The sequence below is a fragment of the Felis catus genome, chromosome A2 (genome assembly GCF_018350175.1).
Source record: "Felis catus isolate Fca126 chromosome A2, F.catus_Fca126_mat1.0, whole genome shotgun sequence".
NCBI lineage: Eukaryota > Metazoa > Chordata > Mammalia > Carnivora > Felidae > Felis > Felis catus.
In genome coordinates, this window is record NC_058369.1 from 61,681,855 (window position 1) to 61,702,604 (window position 20,750).

The following is a 20,750-nucleotide window of genomic DNA, read 5'->3' on the forward strand; positions in this document are numbered from 1 at the left end:
TTTGGTTCTGTGTCTCCCTCTCTCTCTGCCCCTCTCCCACTCACACTCTGTCTCTCTCTCAAAAATGAATAAACGTTAACAAAAAAAATTGTTTTTAAATAAATAGAAGAAGAAAAACAGCACAGGGTTCAGACGGTCTAGAGGGAAGAACATTAAAAGCCATGGCACATCCACCAAAGGATGAATAAACAACTTGCCAAACATCCATACAATGAAATATTATCAGTCTTAAAGAGGAAGGAAATTCTGGGGCACCCGACTGGATAAGTTAGTTAAGCATCTGACTGTTGGTTTTGGCTCAGGTCATGATCTCACGGTTTGTGAGTTCGGAGCCCCACCCATGACAGGCTCTGGCTGGGAGTGCAGAGCCTGCTTGAGACTCTCTCTCTCCCTCCTTCTCTGCCCCTCTCTGCTTGCTCAAAATAAATTAAAACTTTAAAATAAAGAACTGCCCCGTGCATAGTAATTGTTCAAAAATACTTTTTAAAATAGCTAAGATGAGGGGCACCTGGGTGGCTCAGTCGGTTGAGTGTTGGCTTTGGCTCAGGTCATGATCTCGCGGTGCGGCAGTTCGAGCCCCGCGTCGGGCTCTGTGCTGACAACTCGGAGCGTGGAGCCTGCTTCGGATTCCGTGTCTCCCTCTCTCTCTGGCCCTCCCCCGATAAAAAAAGATTAATTATGAGTACCCAGGAGAACGAGGTGTCCCTAAAGCAAGGATAGGAAAAAGCGGACAACTGAAAGAGTGAGAACAGTACTTGGAAGGTAGATCATCAGATCAGGAAGGTAGATCAGATCAGATCAGAGGCAGATCAGAGAAGGCGCTTCATCGGCTAAAGCGCTACAGCGACCCGTCCAGCGTGGGCGGGCCCTCTTTCCCTCCAGGCCCCGCCCCTGAAGAGACCCTGTTCACCTCCCGCCTCCGCCCTTCAAGACAGGCCCTGCCCCCAGCCAGGCCCCGCCCCTCCACCGGCCCCCTCCGCCAGGCCCCGCCCCCTAGCCAGGCTATGATACCCCTCTTCTGACAGGCCCAGGCCCCGCCCTCAGCCCTGCCCCCCCATCTGACTGGCCCGGCTCTCAGCAAGGCCCCGACCCCAGCCCGGTTCTGAACCCCCTCTACCAGGCCCCGTCTCTCCTGCCGGACCCCTCCCCTCTGACAGGCCCCGCCTATCGGCAGCGCTCTCCATTCCGCTTTGCCCTCTCCACCAGGCCCCGCCCTCCAGTCTGGTTCTGACACCGCACTCTGCAAGGCCCCGCCCCTCCGGCTGGACCCCGCCCCTCCGCCGGGCCACCTCCACCAGGCCCCGCCCCCTAGCCAGGCTCTGACACCCCCCCTGACAGGCCCCGCCCATCAGCCGTCCCCGCCGCCGCCCGGGCCCATCCACTCCATCAGGCCCCGCCCCTCCATCTGGCCACGCCCCGGCGGACAGCGAGCAGGAAGCTTTGGAGGCTCCGCAGGCGCGGCGTTCGGAAAGGTGTGGAGGGAGCGCGGGTCGCCGGTCGTGGTCCCCCGCCGCCCGCGCTGCCCGCCCGCTCCCGGCTGGGCCCGACTCGGTCAGCCACCTCGTCCCGCGCGGGACCGCGGCAGCCCCGCCCGAGCGCCGGCTCGGGGCTCCACTGCTCTGGCCTGGGGGGGGGCGGGGCCGGCGCGCGGCGTCATGCATATGCATGAGCGGCGCGGCGGCTCCATTGTGCCCTCGGAGCGGGCGGCGGCGCGATGGCGCGGGTGGTGGCGGCCGCGGCCCCGGGGCGGCGGGCGGCGCGGAGGGCGGGCTGAGCGCATGGAGCGGCGCGGGCCGGGGGCCGCGGCGGCGAGGGGCCGGGCCGGGCCGGGCGGAGGTGAGCGGGCCGGGCGGGCAGGTGCGGGCGGCGGGGGCGGCAGGTGCGGCAGGTGCGCGCGGTGGGCAGGTGCGGCGCCCCGGGCCCGGCGCTGCGGCGCCTCTGCCCCGGGGCTCCGGCCGCGCTGGGGGCGGCTCCGGCGCCCACCTGCCGCACCTGCCGCGTGCGCGTCGCGGTTTTGGGCCCAGCGACCCCGTGCGCGCCGGGAGACCCTCACCTGAGCCTTTGTTGGGACTGGTAGCCGGCCGAGCGCCCGACGGGTGTGCGCGGCCCCGGCGACCTCCTGAGCGGGGAGGGTGACCCCCGGCCCTCGCCCCACCTGGCTCCGCCGCCTCCGCCCCGCGCTCTGGCCGGCGGGCTCGCCTTCCGGGCTTGTCTTGGGCCGTGCGCGCCCACCGTCCAGCGACGTGGGACCCACGCAGGTCTGCTTCGGGTCGGCGACACTAGCCGACCTTTCAGCCTCCGGCCGCGGCTTCCGTGGGGACACCCCTTTCCAAACGGGACGCACGAAGCTGAGGCGGGAGGGTGTATTGCTCCCCCGACCTGCTCCCTTCCTCCTCCGCTTTCCCCCTCTGAGCTGCTCCCAGCCATCCTCCTTTCTCCCCCTCATGACCTGCTTCCTCCCTGCCCTGGTCCCCTTTCCCCACAGCCCTGCTCCCCTTTACTCCCTCCTACCCCCCCACACTTGCTTCCTCTCTGCCCTGCTCTCTTCCTGATAGTTGCAGAACATCTATGGCCACGTCTGTAAGTCGTTTGTTTTATCTCAAGATTTCGCAGGGACCTACACAGAACACGTGACTTGATCTGTAAGCCGGTGGTGGATGTAGAGAGAGTGAGCACAGACTCACCAACCAGACCCTGGCTTGCTAGCAGCGGGGGCCTCTCCAGGCTCAAGGGAGGTGCCAGGATCCGTGCAGGGTCTTAGCCTCACCTGGTGGGATACTGGCCTTGAGGACCTGCCATGCCCAGGGGCTGGTTACTGGCTGGGAATAGAAGTCGGGGGGGGGGGGGGGGGAGGAGGAGGAGATGATGAAGGACAGGCAGGGTGTGCCTGAGGAGGACTCCAAGGGCAGCCAGGCTTCCCTATGGCGTGTCCACTGGTGGCTGCCTCCACTACAGCAGTCAGGGCTGCTGGCATAAATGCAGTCATGTGTCTTCCTCTTTCCTCAGTCCTGGGGTGGCTACCACGTACCCATTTTACACATTGTAAACCGAGGCTCAGAGTAGTGAAACCCTGTAGCTGGTCTCTGATGTGTCCGGTGTCTGGGCCATTCACAAATGCTCCTTCCTGGGTGTTCGGACGACTCTAGTTAGCTGGTCAGTGTTGGGGCCTCACATGTAGAGCGGTAGGATCTGCAGACACCAGAACACCTGAGTCCCCACCTTGTGCCGTCGTGCTCACTGGAGCCGTCATTTCTACCTCCTCTGAGCCCATTTGACCCTGGTGTCCCTCCGGTTGGGGACTCGCCCTGGAACCATGGGCTCCCTGCTCTGTGACCGTGGAGTAGGCCTGCCCTCCTAGGGTCAGGTGGCTTGTCATGGGGCGTGCCGCCCCTGGGTGACCAGGCGGCCTGGACAGGGTGGAGTGGAAGAGGTTGACCCACATTAACGTCTGCCTTTGGTTGGCACGCAGGAGCCTGGGCGCAGCTGCTCTGAGGCCCTGGGGCAGGGGGCCTGAGTGGTGAGTTTTCTTGAGAAAGATGGGGCACAGAACCAGAACCAGGGCAGTTCTGCCAAGGGGTCCCGGCCTTCAGCTGGCACTGGGGCACAAGCCCCATGGGCCCACACCGGTTTTCCTGGCTCTGTCTTCAAGGCCAGGAAGTGGGAGGAGGGTCTGCACTCAGAGGGCACCTGTCCATTTGTGGGGAGCAGCGGGTTGTGGGGTGCCCCACTCGGAGAGTCTGGGTCTTCTCAGGGAGGAGAGCAGACTCAGTTTGGCAGGAAGTCACACATACACCCAAGCACCCAGGCGTGCAGGAGGCTTAGGGGGAACTGGAACCGTCTGTGGTCTCGTCCGTGGCAGAAAAGTCTCGGGGGTGATGTAGGAGGCCTCCTGGGGCCCCTGCCCTGCCCCCTCCTCCCCAGATCTCCGGGGCTCTCAGACTGGGGTCCCTGCGTCAGCAGCAGCCTGACCCTGACCCACAAGCTCTTTAGAAACAGGAGTCTTCCGGCCCCCGCCCTCCAGGTGAGTGTGATGTGCCAGACAGGAGGCCCGGAGCAGAGTGGAGCACCTGCAGTCTTGGGGCTCTGCACCGGGCAGGGGGCTGGTCTCCCCCCTGCTTCTGGGACAGCTGAGTGGGCCCGGCCAGCCCAACCAGCCTGGGCTAAGGGAGCATTGCCGGGGGCTTCTCTGTGGAGACCACGGGTGGTGGTGGTGGTTTTTCAAGTCAACTTGTATTCTGAGAGAATTCCGGATTCACGTGCAGCTGTGAGAAATCACCCTTGTATCCTTTTCCCGGCTCCCCTGGCGGTGACGTCTCACCAGACGACGGGCACGTCACACTGGGATGCTCCGGGAATACGGGCCAGATGCACATCTCTCCTTCCGCACCTTCTTCTGTTCGCACCTGCTTCCCTCCTCCCCACCTGGCAGCTGGGCTCTGCTCCTCGCTTCTGTGATTTCATCATTTCAGGAACGTTACATAAAGGGAATCATACCGCGTGTAACCTTCGGGGACTGGCTTTTTCCACGGCTCGATCCTCTGGGGATTCCTGCTCGCTCTTCCTTTTCATGCCCGCGGGCTGTGGACGCCCCACGGCTGGCTAACTTCACCCGAAGGGCGTCTGGGTGGCCGTTCTTGAGCTGCTAGGAGGAAGCTGGTGTAGACACGCGCATAGTTTTCTGTGAACCTCAGCTTGCATGTCTCGAAGAGGAGTGCGGTCGCCCGGTTGCCTGGTAGCTGTGTGCCGACTTTCACAAGACGCTGCCAGACTGTTTTCCAGAGTGGCCGCGCCATTTTCCAGTCCTACCCGCCGTGGGTAGGAGATCCAGTCCCCCCAGTCCCCGCAGCCCCAGCACTTGGTGGTGTCACTGTTGTAGCCACTCTGATAGGTGCATAGCGATGCCTCCGTGTGGTGTTAGTTTGCACGTCCCCGGTGGCCATGACGTCGGATGTCTGTCTCTTCCTGAGCCGGCATGCCGTCCGGATGACCTCCTCGCTAAAATGTCTCTTTGTGTCCTCTGCCCATTTTCTATCTGGGGTGTTTATTTTTCTTTTGAGTTTTGAGAATTCTTTATATATCCTAGATACTAGTCCTTCGTCAGAGATGCGACTTGCGGTCATACCTGTCGCTCTGCATCAGCAGGGCCTTTCTGAGATGACTCCCCCTCTCCCTTGTGAGGACTGCACTGGTGTCACATCTAAGGGCTCTTTTCTTGGTTCCAGGTCCCGAAGAGTTTCTCCAAAGGTTTTGTCATTTTCTGTTGTTCATTTACATCCGTGGCCCATTTCAAGTTAATTTTTGCACAAGATGTGAAGTTTAGAACTTTTGGTTTCGCTTGTGGGAGCCCCGCGTTGCAATGCTGGTTTCCTCCGGTGCCTGGTCTGTGCCCTCTGTGGTCTGGTCCATTGGTTGGCAGGTCCACCCATCCATATCCATGGTGGCCGCATCACTGTCCTGGAGTTGGACGGTAGGGACCAAGGACACCAGCCTGGCTGGGTGATCCTGGCTCGCAGGCCTGTGTCTACCCAGATTCCTGGGGCCACAGCCTTCTGGACCCACTGACTCCTGCATTTTCTGGCCTCTGTTTCCAGAGTGGGACCTGGTCTGGGTGGCAGGGGAGAACAGCGTTCAGAGGGGGAGCAGAGCCAGGTAGGAGGCAGACCTGCCAACTGTTCTGCCCCAGCCCCGGCTCTGCTGCGGCTCCGGGACCCACTTACCTCAGTGCTCAGTGGCACGAAGGGCCGAAGGCAGAACCACCCATGTCACAGTTCCCACTGTACCCCTTCCCTGCTCTGGGTCCCTGATGAGGGTCCCCCCACACGCACCTCCAGGACTATTTACAGACGACATGGTAACGTTGAGGTCCCTGGTCAGCACTCAGGAATGTGAGTCACGGGCTTGGGTGGGTTCTGGGGCGACTTTCTCACTCCTAGGCCAGAGGGAGGTGCTGTGAGTGCTGGGGTGTCTGGGTTGAGCCACCACACATTAGCTTGTCCAGGGTGGCACGTGTGCATGTTGGGGGGGGGGCTTGCAGCCCCTAAAAGGCACTGGTGCTCCAGGACAGAACCTGGACACCAGGAGGGCAGAGTCCCCCCACCCGGGATTCCCAGGGACCCCTGAGAACCACAGCCAGTGCGCCTCTGTGGTTGGATCAGGCAGACGTAGGTGTGCAGCATGCCCCTGGGGGTGCCAACAAGGGCTTGGGCTTGCTTTTGGGAGTGTTGGAGGATGTGAGTGCCTGGCCCTCCCTCCCTCATTTTTCTGAGACAGCAGTTGGAGGGGGCAGTGAGCCTCGCACAGTAGGAGGACGCCCCCTGCACGGGCACATGGGTCCCAAGAAAGTTTGCCAGCCACTGCTGCCGTGTTCCCCTTGGCCCCTTGACATGCCCTTGGGCTCGCACCAACCCCCTGCCCATTGCTCCGTGTGTGCGTCCCTCCCCTTTGGGGACCTCTCGGTGTCATTGTGGCCCATGGGGGGTCAGGTCCGCCTGGCCCTGTGCCGACGTCAGCCCTCGAGGGGCTGTCAGCCAGGAGCACGCAGGTGACCTGTACTCCCTTCCCCAGGCCAGGGTGAAGCCGGCAGCTGGCTGACCTTGCTCAGCCCTGTTTAGCAGAGCCCTCTCCCCAGAGTGGGCAAGTCTCAGAGCCTGAGCAGAAGGTGGCCGCCAGCTGGTCCTCCTCTGTTCTTCTCTGCTGGCTCTGGCCTTGGCCTCCACCCTGGGGCCTACCTGGGGGATTCTGGCACTTGGGTCCTGGGAGTTCCCTGACTTTAATGGATATCCAGGCCTTCTTGAGGGAGGGGCGTGTGAAAAGGATCTGGGTCAGAAAGCCTGCTCTATTTCAGGGGCTGTGAGTAGCAGGGCCTGGCCTGAAAGGGTTAATGCTGGCTTCCAGGCTGGCTTTAGGGGTGCAGAGGACAGAGGTTTGTCAGGGTGGGCAATTCAGGCTGAGGCTGCCCCCACCCCCACAGTGGCCCTCAGACCCCGCTGTCACCCGGCCCTCCATCAGAGCAGAGCAAGGGGGCCTGGTGCTGGGGGTTCCCGGCACCCCCCGACAGCCCCCGGCCACTGCATCTCCACTGACGTCCTCCTCTGTCCCCACAGCCAGACCAGCCGAGTCCCACGTAAACAGCTGTGAGGACTACTTCCTGCCACCCACAGACCCGGCCTTTAGGCTGCCCGAGGCCAATGAACCCCATGCACCCCGTAAAACCTGCCCTGCCCCCCACACCGCACGGGTGAGTGGGTCTCCTGCTGCCCTCCCTTCTCAGGCCTCGGGTACGGGTGGGGTGGCAGGGCAGGACCTCTCCGCCCCCAGTTGCCAGCCTCCCCAGCCAGGGGTCTCGACACCTGTGGCCTCCTGACCTGGGCCTCCCCACCCACCTGTCTACTTGCAGTGATGGTCCATTTGCTTATGAGCCGGTGCCTTGGCAGCAGAGCGCCACTCAGCCAGCAGGGTCGCTGTCTGTCGTCACAACCGTGTGGGGCGTCGGCAACGCGGCACCGAGTCAGGTGAGCCTTCAGTGGGGCCACCCCCGAGAGCTGCCAGGGCCCCCCTACACCTTAGACAGAAATGGGGTTGGGCTCCCGAGTCTGCCCCATCCTTGTAGACGAGTCCCCCCACCACATGTTGTGTGGGACTTCTTCCCCCGTCTTTGGGCCTCTGCACCCCTCCTCTCTTCCCCTCCTTCCTCCCTCACCTCTGCCCCCAGCCCCTCACTGGCAGGCCTCTCCTTTGTAGCCCTTTAGAGCAACTGCAGGAAGTGAGTTGTTTGGATGATTCCCATTGGCAATTCTTGCTTCCTCGCAGGTTTTGGGGAACCCCATGGGCCCTGCAGGGAGCCCCCCCGGCAGCTCTGTAATGCCTGGTGTGGCAGGTGGTGGCCCTGCCCTGAACTCCGCACAGTGCCTCGGACAGCAGGCGTTTGGCGAGGGTGCTGCCAACAAGGGCTTCGTGCAGCAAGGAGTGTATGGCCGCGGGGGCTACCCAGGGGGCCCTGGCTTCACGGCTGGGTAAGCAGGACCCCTGACCTGTGAGGTGTGCTGGGAGTCCTCCAGATGCAAAGCTTCTGGTTTGGCAGGTGCCTGGGACCATGTGAACCAGTCTGTTGACTGTTGTGAGTGTGATGCTCTTGCGGGCTCCCACGGCTGACACTGGAGCATCTAGACAAGAAGGGGGCTCCGGCAGGTGCTATGTGGCCCCCGGGCGACAGGCAGGGAAGCACTTCTGAGCCAAGCCATCTGTGTCTCTCACAGGTATGCGGGCGGCCCGGGGGGGCCAGGGGGCCTGGGTCTGCCCTCACATGCCACACGACCCTCCACCGATTTTACTCAGGCGGCAGCAGCAGCTGCAGTGGCTGCTGCTGCGGCCACCGCCACGGCCACCGCCACGGCCACCGTGGCCGCCCTCCAGGAGAAGCAGAGCCAGGAGCTGAGCCAGTACGGAGCGGTGAGGCCCAGCCGCTCCTCCTGTGCAGCCCACATGTGCTGGTCTGGAAGGCAGGGACCAGTCGGGCAGCTGGGGTTGGGGACTGGGGATGTGCACACAGAGAGACGAGGGGGTTGAGGGGGCGCAGGGGGCAACTGGGCAGCACCCACAGTGGTGGGGGTACTGAATGGCTCCTCTCTTTTCTCCCCAGATAGGGGCTGGGCAGGCTTTTAACAGCCAGTTCCTGCAGCATGGAGGTCCCCGGGGGCCCAGCGTCCCTGGCAGCATGAACCCCACTAGCGTGGGAGGGCTGCTGGGCCCCTCTGGCATGAACCCCATGGGCATGAACCCCACCCGGGCAGCAGGCATGGCACCCCTCTATGCAGGGCAGCGCCTGCCCCAGCACGGGTACCCTGGGCCTCCCCAGGCCCAGCCACTGCCCCGACAGGGGGTCAAGAGAGCCTACTCCAGTGAGGTGAGTGTCCATTCCTCCCTCATCCTGAGCTCCACCCAGACCCATGGTGAGGTTGGGCATCTGTGTGAGAGAAGCGGCCACGCCTCATGGAACGGGCACCACATCCTCCCTGGGACCTGGCTTCCCCGACACCTGTTCCCCTGGCATGGTGCCTCTTTCAGGTTTATCCAGGACAGCAGTACCTGCCAGGAAGCCAGTACGGACCCAGTGCCACCCAGTACACGTCCGGTGCCGGGCCGCCCCCTGCTCCGTCCTCCTACCCTGGGCACCGGCTGCCCCTGCAGCAGGGTGTGGGCCAGTCCCTGTCCGCCTCTGGCCCAGCAGGACTGCACTACAAGGTAGGCATGGCTCCTCCGGGCCCGACACAGCTCCTGCTGGGCCCTGTGCACTCAGGGTGACCAAGAAGCCAGGAGCTTCACAGGGTTCCTGACCAGGGTGGGGATCCAGCTCTGAAAGGACCCTCTGAAATTCATATATCTTGTTGGAAATTGGGTGTAGAGAGCAGTAGGCAGGCCCCCAAGTCACTTGAATTTCATTGTGGACAAGTGTCTCCACTCCCTCCACTCACCATGGAGAAGCCCAGCAAGGCCTGGGGGGGGGGGGTTCAGCCTCTCTGTGGCTCTCCCAAAACCCCTCTGACACATGGGGTCATCTTGTTCTCTATAGTAGCAATTTTTTTTTAATTACACAATGATACGTGCTCCCTGCAGATCACATGGTAAACTTCAAAAGTGTACAGAGAAAACAGGCTAGTGCCATGTGTGTGGTGGGCTCCCTGCCCCCAGCCCACTCCTTGAGTCAGGTTCAGGGGCCCAGCGGCGGGCAGGCTGGGGCCCCGGGCGCACACCGTGTTTTCCCTACAGCCCACAGAGCAGTTCAACGGGCAGGGTGCCAACTTCAACGGGGGAAGCGTCAGCTACAGCCAGCCCGGCCTGAGTGGGGTACGGGCACATGGGTGGGCGGCTCTCAGGGTGGGCACGTGGACAGAGGGCACCCAAGCAGGAGGAAGTGCGGGTGGCCAGCCGGATACCCCTGCCCGTTTCTGTTGTGACTGGTCCCAGCGGGTGCTTCGAGAACAAACTCCACCCCCCACCATCCCACCTTGACTGTTTGTTCAACCCCACAGCCCACACGTTCCATCCCTGGCTACCCCAGCTCCCCACTGCCTGGGAGCCCCACGCCACCCATGACCCCCGGCAGCAGCATCCCCTACATGTCCACCAGCCAGGAGGTCAAATCGCCCTTCCTGCCGGACCTCAAGCCCAGCGTGAGCTCCTTGCACCCATCACCCCCCAGTGAGTGTCACCTGCTCTTAAGACGGTTGGGCGGGGGTCCCAGGACCCCAGAGTTCTGTAGGGAATGTGGGGGTGGGGGGCCCTCAGTTTCATTTTGTGCTCCTAGAACTCTGCACATCCGTTCAAGGTGTTGATCTCCTCCCTAGAAAAATACCCCCACACACAAAGTTCTGTGTATAATTTCAGGGGATTTATGGGCCTCCTGAGGTCCACTCCTGGTTAAGAGACCCATGCTCTGGGGGAGACCACCACACAGAAGCTGGGGTCCTAGAACCCTAGCTAAAGCGCTAGGATGATGGCAGGTGGTCCGTTCACACCTTCTTAGCCTCGCACCCCTTCTGAAAGCACAGGAGCACCCTCTTCTGGGTTTGGGGCACGTTCTCCAGTCATAACTTAGGGGACATGGGGCCAGGTGACTGAGGCAGGACAGAACAGCGGGAGAACCAGGACAGAACCAAGATCCTATTCCCGTTGGGGGTGATGGCCGGGCCCAGGACCCCGGGGGAGATGCCACCCACACCAGCCTGAGCGGGAGGATGAGGGGACCTGCCCACCCTCCCCACCCCCCCCCCCAACCCGGGGCCCTGCCACAGGGGTGGCCGGCTCATAGCAGCGTGTCGCAGGCAGCGGCCCGGGTGACGAGCTGCGGCTGACCTTCCCGGTGCGGGACGGGGTAGTGCTGGAGCCCTTCCGCCTGCAGCACAACCTGGCTGTGAGCAACCACGCGTTCCAGCTCCGGGACTCTGTCTACAAGACCTTGATGCTGAGGTGAGCGGACCCTGCGGCCCCGCCTAGCTGCGCAGCCCCCTCCAGCGCCTGGCCCTTCTCAGAGGCCCCGCCCCTCCGGAGGCCCCACCCCCAGTGTGGCCCCGCCTAGAGACCCCTATTCAGTGCCTCCGCCCCACAGTGAGGTCCCACCCCAAGATATTCCCTCCCACCCACGCCCCACTCCATGAAGCCCTGCCCCTCAGCCACATCTCATCCACCTGGAGCCCGGCTCCGCCACACAGTGTGACCCCGCCCTGCAGCCCCCTTCCCAGAGGTCCCGCCCCGCCCTGTGGCCCTGCCTAGCTGCCTAGCCCCCTCCGGCTGCCTGAGGCTTCTCAGTGGTCCCACCCAACGGCCCCTTTCTAGGGCCCCGCCCTCTTGCCCCATCCCCACTGTGGCTCTGTACCGAGCCCCGCCCTGCATCCCCTGCTCAGCGGCCCACCCCTCGCAGGCCAGACCTGGAGCTGCAGTTCAAGTGCTATCACCATGAGGACCGGCAGACCAACACCAACTGGCCGGCGTCGGTGCAGGTCAGCGTCAACGCCACCCCGCTCACCATCGAGCGCGGCGACAACAAGACTTCCCACAAGCCGCTGTACCTGAAGCACGTGTGCCAGCCGGGCCGCAACACCATCCAGATCACGGTCACAGCCTGCTGTTGTGTGAGTGCCTCCTGGGCCTGCAGGGGCCTGGCTGTGCTTGCCCCTGACCCCAGCCCCTGCCGAGAGAGGGGACCTCCCTCCTCCCTGGTGAGGCCTGCTCACCGGGGCCTGGCGCTCTCGCTTACTCCCTACAAGACAGCGGCCTGTCCTTCCCCAGGGGGAGGCTGACCTGAACCCTCCCCTGCTGGGGACTCCAGGCAGCCCCAGGCCCTGCACAGACACCGAGGTGCAGTTTGCAGGGCGTGCAGGGGGGCTCTTGGGGGTCGGTGCTCTGACAGGCCGCAGGCAGACAGCTAGTGCGGGATGTGGGGGTGTGGGCCGCGCCCCTGACCCTCCTCACCTCCCGCAGTCCCACCTGTTCGTGCTGCAGCTGGTGCACCGGCCGTCCGTCCGCTCGGTGCTGCAGGGCCTCCTCAGGAAGCGCCTCCTGCCCGCGGAGCACTGTATCACCAAGAGTGAGTGGCCGCCCGGTGACCAGCCACCACATGGCACACCCCCACATCTGCCGGGGCTGGGGACTCGGGGGGTAGGGGCAGCGGCCGGCCCAGCTGGCGGCCCCTCACTCGAGTCCTCTCCCCGTGCACGCCAGTAAAACGCAACTTCAGCAGCGGCACCGTCCCCGGCACCCCTGGGCCCAACGGTGAGGACGGGGTGGAGCAGACAGCCATCAAGGTGTCCCTCAGGTGCCCCATCACATTCCGCAGGATCCAGCTCCCCGCCCGAGGCCATGACTGTCGCCACATACAGGTGGGTGGTCCAGAACTTGTGCCGTGCAGCGGTTTCCCGCGGACCCTCCACCAGCAGGTGACCAAACAGCGGGTGGGTAGCCGGCTCCCCCACGTGCTTCCCAGACCAGCCCCCACGCACTCACCAGACCGTCCCCCATGTGCTCCCCAGACCAGGCATTGGTTTCTTGGAGCGCACCCCTTGGTTTCCTGCGTTCTCGTGTCACGTCTCAAGAGGCGTCAGGGTGGCGGGTGGGGTCTTCCTGCCCTGGCCAGGAGCAGCACGCACAGACCCCGGCTCTAGTTTCCCTTCAGCACCGTGTCCCGGAGGCGGGTCTTTGCCAGCACAGATACCCTATTCTTTGGCCACAAGGCACTCTAGTCCCACGAGGGCTGTGCTCTCCCGGCTGCTCCCAGGGCCAAGCACTTAGCATGGTGCCCCGGGCAAGCCTGGCCCATGTGGCTTCTCAACATTCACGTAACTCAGCCCGAAACCACAAGGCTCAATCGCAAAGTGCAGCCCGGTTGCCCCCGGCACCCGCGTGAGAAGCCATCTCTCCTGCTCCCCGCAGTGTTTCGACCTGGAGTCCTACCTGCAGCTCAACTGTGAGCGGGGGACCTGGCGGTGCCCTGTGTGCAAGTGAGTGTCTCCCAGACAGTCCTCCTGGGATCCCAGGCACGGGGACCAACAAAACCCCAGGTTTAGGGGGTCACAGAGCAGACGAGGACGGTGCGGCTCAGGGCACAAGTCTCACACACACAGTCGCTTTGTGCGAGGTCATCTCTGAGATCATCTCATAGAATAGCTTTACGTGGGGTCCGTGTACACGGGGTCATCACATGCGGGGTCACTTTATGCCATGTGGCCTCAAGCAGGGTGAGAGAGCCGAGAAGTGTGCCGGGGCGAGGTCGGGCTAGACCCCTGAGCCACATGCCTTTGGTTTCCTACAGCAAGACAGCGCTGCTGGAGGGCCTGCAGGTGGACCAGTATGTGCTGGGCGTCCTCGTTCACATTCAGAAGTAAGTGTCTTCGTGCCGTCCCGCCGCCGGCGGCCCTATGACAGCTCGGCCACGGGGCGGGCTGATTCCGGCCGCAGATGGAACCCACATCCAACCGGGCTCGGCCGCCCACGGGGCCTGTGTGATGGGCCGTGCGGCTACAGGCGTTGGAGTGGAGGTCTGCTTAGAAGCGGGCCAGGGGCCGAGAGAGACGGCAAGGACAGCTGGTGACCAGCCGTGTGTCCCTGCCCAGTTCTGACTACGAGGAGATCACCATCGACCCCACATGCAGCTGGAAGCCGGTGCCCGTAAAGCCCGATGTTCACGTCAAGGAAGAGCCGGACGGGCCAGTGCTGAAGCGCTGTCGCACCGTGAGCCCCGCACACATGCTCATGCCCAGCGTGATGGAGATGATAGCAGCCCTGGGCCCCGCCGCCGCCCCCTTCGCCCCCCTGCAGCCCCCCTCGGCCCCGGCCCCAGCCCCTGGTGACTACCCCGGCCAGGGTGAGTGCCACGGGCCAGTGATTTGCTCTCTCCAGACCAGTCTGCTGTGGGCCCTGGGCCTGGGGGGGGCCTCCTGGGGACCTGGTGGGGTAGGTGTGGCCACGCCATGGGGACGGGCAGGGGGGCCCGGCATTTGGGAACGGAGGCTCTCTGCTGGCCTGCTGGGGGCCCGGCCCCACCTGACCCCATGTGTGGGTGTGGCTGGGTGAGGCCCGCTCCCCTGTGATGAAAGGAAATGCTCTTTTCTGTAAAACCCAGAGCTACCTGCAGAGAGCGCTGGGAGCCTGGGCCGCCAGCCCCCCTCACCCCCCGGCTTCTCCCCAGTGCCAGCTCCCAGGCCTCACCCAACATGGGCTCTGCTCTCAGGTTCCAGCTTCCTGGGACCCGGGACCTTCCCTGAGTCCTTCCCGCCTACCACGCCCAGCACCCCGGCCCTTCCTGAGTTCACCCCGGGGCCACCCCCCAGCTCCTACCAGTCCGACATTCCTAGCAGCCTCCTGACACCTGAGAAGTCTGTTCCCTGCCTCCCAGGCCAGGTCAGTGCAAGCTGTGGGGCAGAGGGCCAGCTCCAGGGGGCCAGGAGCTGTTCTACCTGGTTCTTCTCTCCTTCTCCAGATGCCGCCAGCGGGTCACCTGGACCCTGCCCACAACCCAGGGGCTCCAGGGCTGCTCGCCCCCAGCCTTGGAGGGGCCCCAGGGCCCCAGCTGCACCATCCAAACCCTCCCCCAGCATCCCGGCAGCCCCTGGGCCCAGTGAGCTCAGGCCCCATCGGCGAGTTGGCCTTCAGCACTGCCACAGGCGTGATGGGGCCCCCCATGTCTGGGGCGGGGGAGGCCCCGGAACCAGCCCTGGACGTGAGTACAGGCCCCATGCCAGGGAGCGCATGGGAGCTGGGGCTGGGGACGGTGTGTCCGTCGTCCCCAGGGTCCACATGCTTCATAGAAGGGAGGACACTGACGCCCTAGTGACCTCGAAGCCAGGACAGCTGGTCAGATAGCGTCAGCTCTTTTGATGATGAGTGTCAGGTACCTGAGTAGCCGCGGGATGACTCTGTCCAGGCAGTTGGCTACAGGAACCTGTGTAGAGTCCCCAAGAAGATTGGGCTTGCAGAGGACCACACTGGCCTCGGTGTGGTTTGAGCTGACCCACAGGTGTCGCGTGAGCCAAAATCAGTGCGTGCACTGCAGGTAACGGTCTTTCTCTCTAATAAACCGAACACCCTGAAGTTCAGCGGGAGAAAATTAGAGCAGCTCAAAGCAGAATATCCCAGACACTGGAAACCCCACTTCTTGCATTTGCTCTGTTCACATCGGGGTCCCCACATGGCCCCATGCATGCCCCCTGGGGCAGACGCTCTGTGTCCCAGGTTGTCCTTGGACAACTTGTATGGAGTGATTCCTGGTCAAAGAGCAGCCTTCGGCAGGGAGAGGCCCATGCAGGCTGAGGGGCTCAGGCACAGGGTCCCCTGCAGGGGTGTGGTGGGCCTGAGGCCAAAGCTGCTGATGGCTTTGCTTTGTCCCCAGCTGCTCCCAGAACTGACCAACCCCGAAGAACTGCTGTCCTACCTTGGCCCACCTGACCTCCCCACAAACAGCAATGACGACCTTCTCTCTCTCTTCGAGAACAACTGATCCTGTCGCCCCCGCCCAGCTGGCGGGGACACACCCGCAGATGCCACCACACCCTGCCCCAGCCACCTGCCCACCACCCCCCTCGGACCGGACCGTGGAGGCAGCTGCGCTGGGTGGGAGGAGACCTCAGACACACCGCCCCCGCCCAGCTCAGCCCCACCCCATCCACCACCTGCTGCCCCTGACCCCAGCTGGGCCCCGTCCATACACACCTGTGTCCCCAACCTCGCCCCCGGACCCAACCCCGCCTGCTCCCACCAGCCTGCATCTTGTCCAGCGTTTACCCTTCTGTTGCAGTGACCCTGTGGCTCCCTGGCGAGGAGCAGGGCGGCCCTGTCCTGAGCCTGAGCTCGCAGTGGGAGCGGGTCCGTCTTCCCACCCGAAGCCTCAGGCCAGGGCCATGGGGTAGGAGGTCCAAAGCACAACAATGTACATAGTGTAGAAACACTAAGAGCTCTGGGCAAGCAGCCGGGGACCCCGCGGGCTCCTGCCCCTCCTGGGTGCAGTCAGCGGGGCAGATGGCCGTGAGCTTCGGTCTCCTGGGGGTAGGTGCCCAGACCCAGCTCTGTGTACAGACTCCAGCGGGCTGCCCGAGTACCCCTTTTCCGTGAACGTGAAGAATTGGTCCCGCTGTGTTTTTTAAAACTGCCTCTCCCACGTCCACCCCGGGGCCAGGCCGGGTGGGGGAGGGGGGGCCAGTCGTGTCCCCTGTCTGCCAGTCTCTATTAAAGGACTCCCTCAAGGTGGGCCTGGCCAGTCCCTCCTTTGTGCCCTGCCCGTGTTCCTCATGTGGGCAGGGCTCCATTCCAAGCCAAGACCCGGCTGTTCCTGCCTCACGGTAAATTTCCTGGTCTCTGGAATTTTCCAAGTTGGCCTCAGCTGGAGAACTATTTTGTGAGGTGTCACCAGGGCCAGGAGACACATCTGCCACCATGTCACTGTGTGTGGACGTGCCTGGGGTAGGGAGCCAGGGGCCTCAGGAGGGGCCTTAGACACCAGCCCCAGGCGGCTCATGGAGGGTGGTCCTGGGCTCCCAGGTCCTGCAGGCCCCTCCGTCTTGGGTGCCTGCTTGGGTGGCCCTTTCCTCCTGGCCCCGAGGGTCTTCCTGTACAGCAGGTCTGAACCCTGTGGTGCGGTGCTGAAAGCTCGGGTGGAAGGTGTCCCAGCCCCAGGTGGCTTTAGCCGTTGACATCTCGGGACCCCAGGCATGAGCCTTAGTGTCTGCCTGCAGCCTGTTTCTTGCTGAGGGAATGGGAAGTGCCACCCAGCATGGCAGGGGACGAGGGGCCCGTCCAGAGTGCTGTCCACCTGGGGGGGGGGGGGCAGAGCAGGGTGCCATGCGGGGTGTGGTCTCGCTGGACATCCGTGCACCGTCAGCGTGTTCTGGGTGCTTCTAGGTGGAACGGAGAACTCTAGACCTGAGCTGAGGCAGTCCTCCCAAGGGATGGGCGGGGCCACATGGGGACTCCCCTCAAACAACGTGGGGTGACAGCAAAGTGCGATCATTCACATAGGACGTGCCATTTTAGTAAAGCACAACACCAAATCTACCTTTCACGGGACTCCTATGTATGCGCTATAGTTCCGGGGGACAGCGAGGGCACACCGACGTGCTTCACCATGGGGGGTACCGGTGATGACCTCCAGGTGAGTGGCAGCTGTCCTCGTGCTTCATCATGTCCTCATGTCTGCCATGTGTGCAATATGAAAACAAGCCGGCGGGACTCAGAGCACTGACCACCACCCACCAGCTCTTCTCAAATGCCCGGGGGGGGGGGGGGGGGGTGGACATCCCTTGCCTGAGGCCACGGGACAAGTCTCCATAAATTAAAGAGACAGAAATCCTACGAGGTACCTTCTCTGAGCCCAGCGGGACAAGGCTGCGTGTTACCAACAGCATTCAGGTGGGACACCGTAACCTTCTATGGAACAGTAACGAGCGTGGAGGTCAAACAACCGCTACCGTCCAAGGCGCAGAGGAGTACGGAGCCGAATTACAAGATACTTTGCAGCCAAGCAGGCATTAAGAGGCAACAGTAAAAGCAGCGACAGGAGGGAATTTTCTAGCTGCCAACAGCTCTCAACACCCCAACTCTGCACCTGAAGGAACTAGGGAAACAGTCCAAAGCCGCAGAGAGGAGGAAATCAAGGCCCATGCAGAGGAGACCAGGTAAACGCGCATCTCTAAGAAGCGACAGAATGATCCGACCTGGAGTCTGACCGAGTGACTAAGGTCAGCAATAGGGCCAGAAACTGCGGCCACCGTCACAGAGAGGAGAAGACAGACAACCCAGTGTGCAGGTCCCAGGAGGCGAGGGGACCACAGAGTGCACACTCTAGCATGGTCGCGGAGCCCCTGGTCAACCCGCCCTCCAAGCACACACATACAAGCTGGGACCCCATGCAGCTCGGGTTCGTTTACCTGACATCGAGGAATCCCCCATCTTTAGCCTCAGGAGCCCCTTCCCTGCAGCGCGGCCCCTGCCTCACCCCCTCCCAAGCTGGGCCAGCCACGGGGACCAGGATGGGCATCATGACACAAGTCGGGACACCAGGCCCCTTTTGGAGGGAGGGTCCCTGGACAGGATCACTTGTTTTAGCTTACATTTGAGGTTAGGAATCACTGGCCACTTGCCCAATCCAGTTTTTTTTTTTCCCCAATCCAGTTTTTAAAGTTGGTGTCTATGAATTGCCCAGATGCTAAGTGCAGTGGGCTCGTGTGAGGTGATGCACCGTCACTGTCCCTGTTGTGCGGCCACCCACCACTACTCTGCGTCTGTCAGCAGACAATGACTTAGCATGGTCTTGAGCCTGTCAGTGGGGTCACAGGGCTGCGCCCCCTCGTTAGCTGCTGGCCACCCAGGCTGGTACCTCCTTGTCTGTGACGGGTGTGGGGGACGAGCTGACACCACTCCCGCCTCCACACCTCCGGCCAGGCCCCCTCCACTTGTGCCCTTTCCGTGTGCGTTCGCCACGGCTCAGGCTGCGAGTGACCGGGACCAGCTTGGAAGGGAAGGATGGAAGCTAGCCATCCTGAAAGGGCCACCCAGTGCCTTGGGGACAGCCGGACTCTGGCAGGCACAGCCCCGGAACGGCCTGCCCCCGTTGAGGGCCTCATTCTCCAGAGCAGCGGCTGCCAGGGAGCAAGAGACCCGCCTTTCCAAGCCCTGCCTGCTCTCGCCGACACCCCACCAAGGCTTCATTCAGCCACCTGCTTTGCAGTGGGGGGGCTCTGGCTGGCTGGCTAGGGGATCGAGACCAGGGTAGAGTCAGGAGTGCTCCCCACCACAGGGAACAGGTACCAGAAGTACCACGGCCCCTGCTGACCTGTCACAGGCCACCTGCCAGAGACACACAGGCTTCTCCTCCCAAATCCAGGCTTCGCCTGACCTGCCCCTGCCCCAGGGGGCCCTCCTCCAGAACAAGTCGGGGCGCCTGCTGTGGCCACTGCTCTCTCCATGGCTGCCTCCGTGGCCCCCATAGAGCTGATCACAGACAACTTGGTAGTGATCATTCCCACGTTTTATTCACAATTTTTTTAAATTTATTTTATTTTATTATTTTTATTTATTTATTTATTTATTTTTGAGAGTGAGAGAGAGTGAGCAGGGGAGGGGCAGAGAGAGGGAGACGCAGAACCAGAAGCAGACCCCAGGCTCTGAGCTGTCAGCACAGAGCCCGACGTGGGGCTCAAACCCATGAACCACAAGATCATGACCTGAGCCGAAGTCAGACGCTTTAACCGACTGAGCACCCCAGACGCCCCCCGATGTTTTATTCAAAAACACTTCCATCTTTGCAAAGTTAAACAGCACAGGGAGCGTCTGCACAACCCTCGGGTTTGCGGACTGAGCATTTTGCTGCCTCTTTCCTCCCACCATCTTTTCTTGTAGCTGTGTTTTTTATATGCACACAGTTGTTGCCAACTTTGGAAAGTCAGTTGCAGATGGACCTTTGGTCTCTAAACACCTCAGCTTGCGTCTTGGAGAAACAAAAATGTTCCCTTACATGAGCACATCCAGTCCCACCGCGTCCTCCGTCACATTTCAGTGTCCCAATGCCTTTTATAACTTTTACCAACCGAGACTCTGTCAAGGCTCACATTTTGCGACTGGTGGCTGTGTCTCTGCTCCCTCTAAGAGAGAAGAGCCCTTGGCTTTTTTCCCTCACACTGATTTTCTGAACAATTTGGGCCAGTTGCCTCACAAAAAGCCCCACGTTCACCTGTACATATGGTCCTGGCAACACTCAGTGCTTTGCCCTGTGTGTCCTGTCCCCTAGAAGGGACGTCTAGAGCTTGCCTGAATGCTCCTGGTCAGACAAGCCTTGGTTTTTAAGTGTCCACCCTCCAGACCGTGAGCTCCATGGGAGCGAGGACCAACTTCTGTGTCGCGATTTATCCCCAAGCCAGCAATGTTTGTCCGAGACATTAAGCAGGGACGAGGCCCCGGTGCCCGGAACGAGCCCCCCCACCCCATGGCCGGCTAAGCACCCAGCACCCCTACTGTTGCCTGCTTGTGTCTCTCCAACCAGCCTGCCGCTGTCCCAGCTGAGGCCCTGTGTCCTGCAGGTGCACCGTGGGATGGCCGGCAGGTGTCTGGCGAGCATGTGCTCCGATGAGGATTGAGGGCAGGGTGAGCCCTGATGGCCGGGGTCCCAGCAGAGGCCTACGCTAGGAGCCCCTCCAACAACGTGATGGGGGTACCTCCCCTCCTCCCCCCGCCTCAGGAGCGGCCGCCCTGCTCTCCGGCTGGACTGAACCGGCTTCCCACACCGGGCCTGCAGGACGCTGCTCCTCTCTCCTGAGCAGGCAGGACGCGGCACCCAGACCCCAGGGCCTTCACTCGTGTGCGCAGGTTGGCAGCCGTGCAGTCTGAGCCTGGCTTGTGGTGGCTTCTGTCTCAAAGCCAAACCTTATCCTGACCGAGGCTGCCCAAGACCACAGAGCCGGAGGCCCCTGGTTTCCAGCCGTCTCGCCAGCAACTGGCCGTCCGCCTCTGTGCCCTTTGACCCTCCCACGGGAGCCCAAAGTAAGAAGAGCCGGCGGTCAGCCATGGGGGCCACGGTCCCCAGAGCTCCCTGCGTGGGCAGGAAAGGCTGCTTCTGTGCGGCAAACACACACGCGTGGTGAAAGAAATAATAGAGCAGCCGGAGGGCTCACCCGGTGGTGGTGGGAATACAAAATGGTGCAGCCGCTTTGCAGGAGAGTTGGGGGGGGTGTTGTAAAACTGAACATATTCTCACCATACAGTCCGGCTAGCGA

The 20,750-nt window shown here is 62.4% G+C and overlaps 1 protein-coding gene across 7 annotated transcripts; it reads left to right on the forward strand.

Moving 5' to 3' along the window:
• The first annotated feature begins 1,357 nt into the window (after positions 1 to 1,357).
• ZMIZ2 (zinc finger MIZ-type containing 2) lies at positions 1,358 to 16,229 on the forward strand. Of its 7 annotated transcripts, none has more exons than XM_023250124.2 (19): positions 1,358 to 1,472; positions 7,104 to 7,237; positions 7,397 to 7,511; positions 7,810 to 8,012; positions 8,256 to 8,448; positions 8,639 to 8,902; positions 9,064 to 9,240; positions 9,766 to 9,843; positions 10,029 to 10,197; positions 10,821 to 10,965; positions 11,417 to 11,627; positions 11,977 to 12,082; positions 12,217 to 12,374; positions 12,925 to 12,992; positions 13,304 to 13,372; positions 13,605 to 13,855; positions 14,180 to 14,391; positions 14,471 to 14,710; positions 15,380 to 16,229. In XM_023250124.2, the coding sequence occupies exons 2-19, from the start codon at positions 7,188 to 7,190 to the stop codon at positions 15,485 to 15,487; spliced, it is 2,817 nt and encodes a 938-aa protein (XP_023105892.1). In that variant the 5' UTR covers positions 1,358 to 1,472; positions 7,104 to 7,187; the 3' UTR covers positions 15,488 to 16,229. The 7 variants fall into 7 exon arrangements, with proteins under 7 accessions (XP_023105892.1, XP_023105891.1, XP_019680764.1 ...); XM_023250123.2 differs by lacking the exon at positions 1,358 to 1,472 and adding an exon at positions 1,754 to 1,836; XM_019825205.3 differs by lacking the exon at positions 1,358 to 1,472 and adding an exon at positions 2,882 to 5,885.
• Positions 16,230 to 20,750: the final 4,521 nt, after the last annotated feature.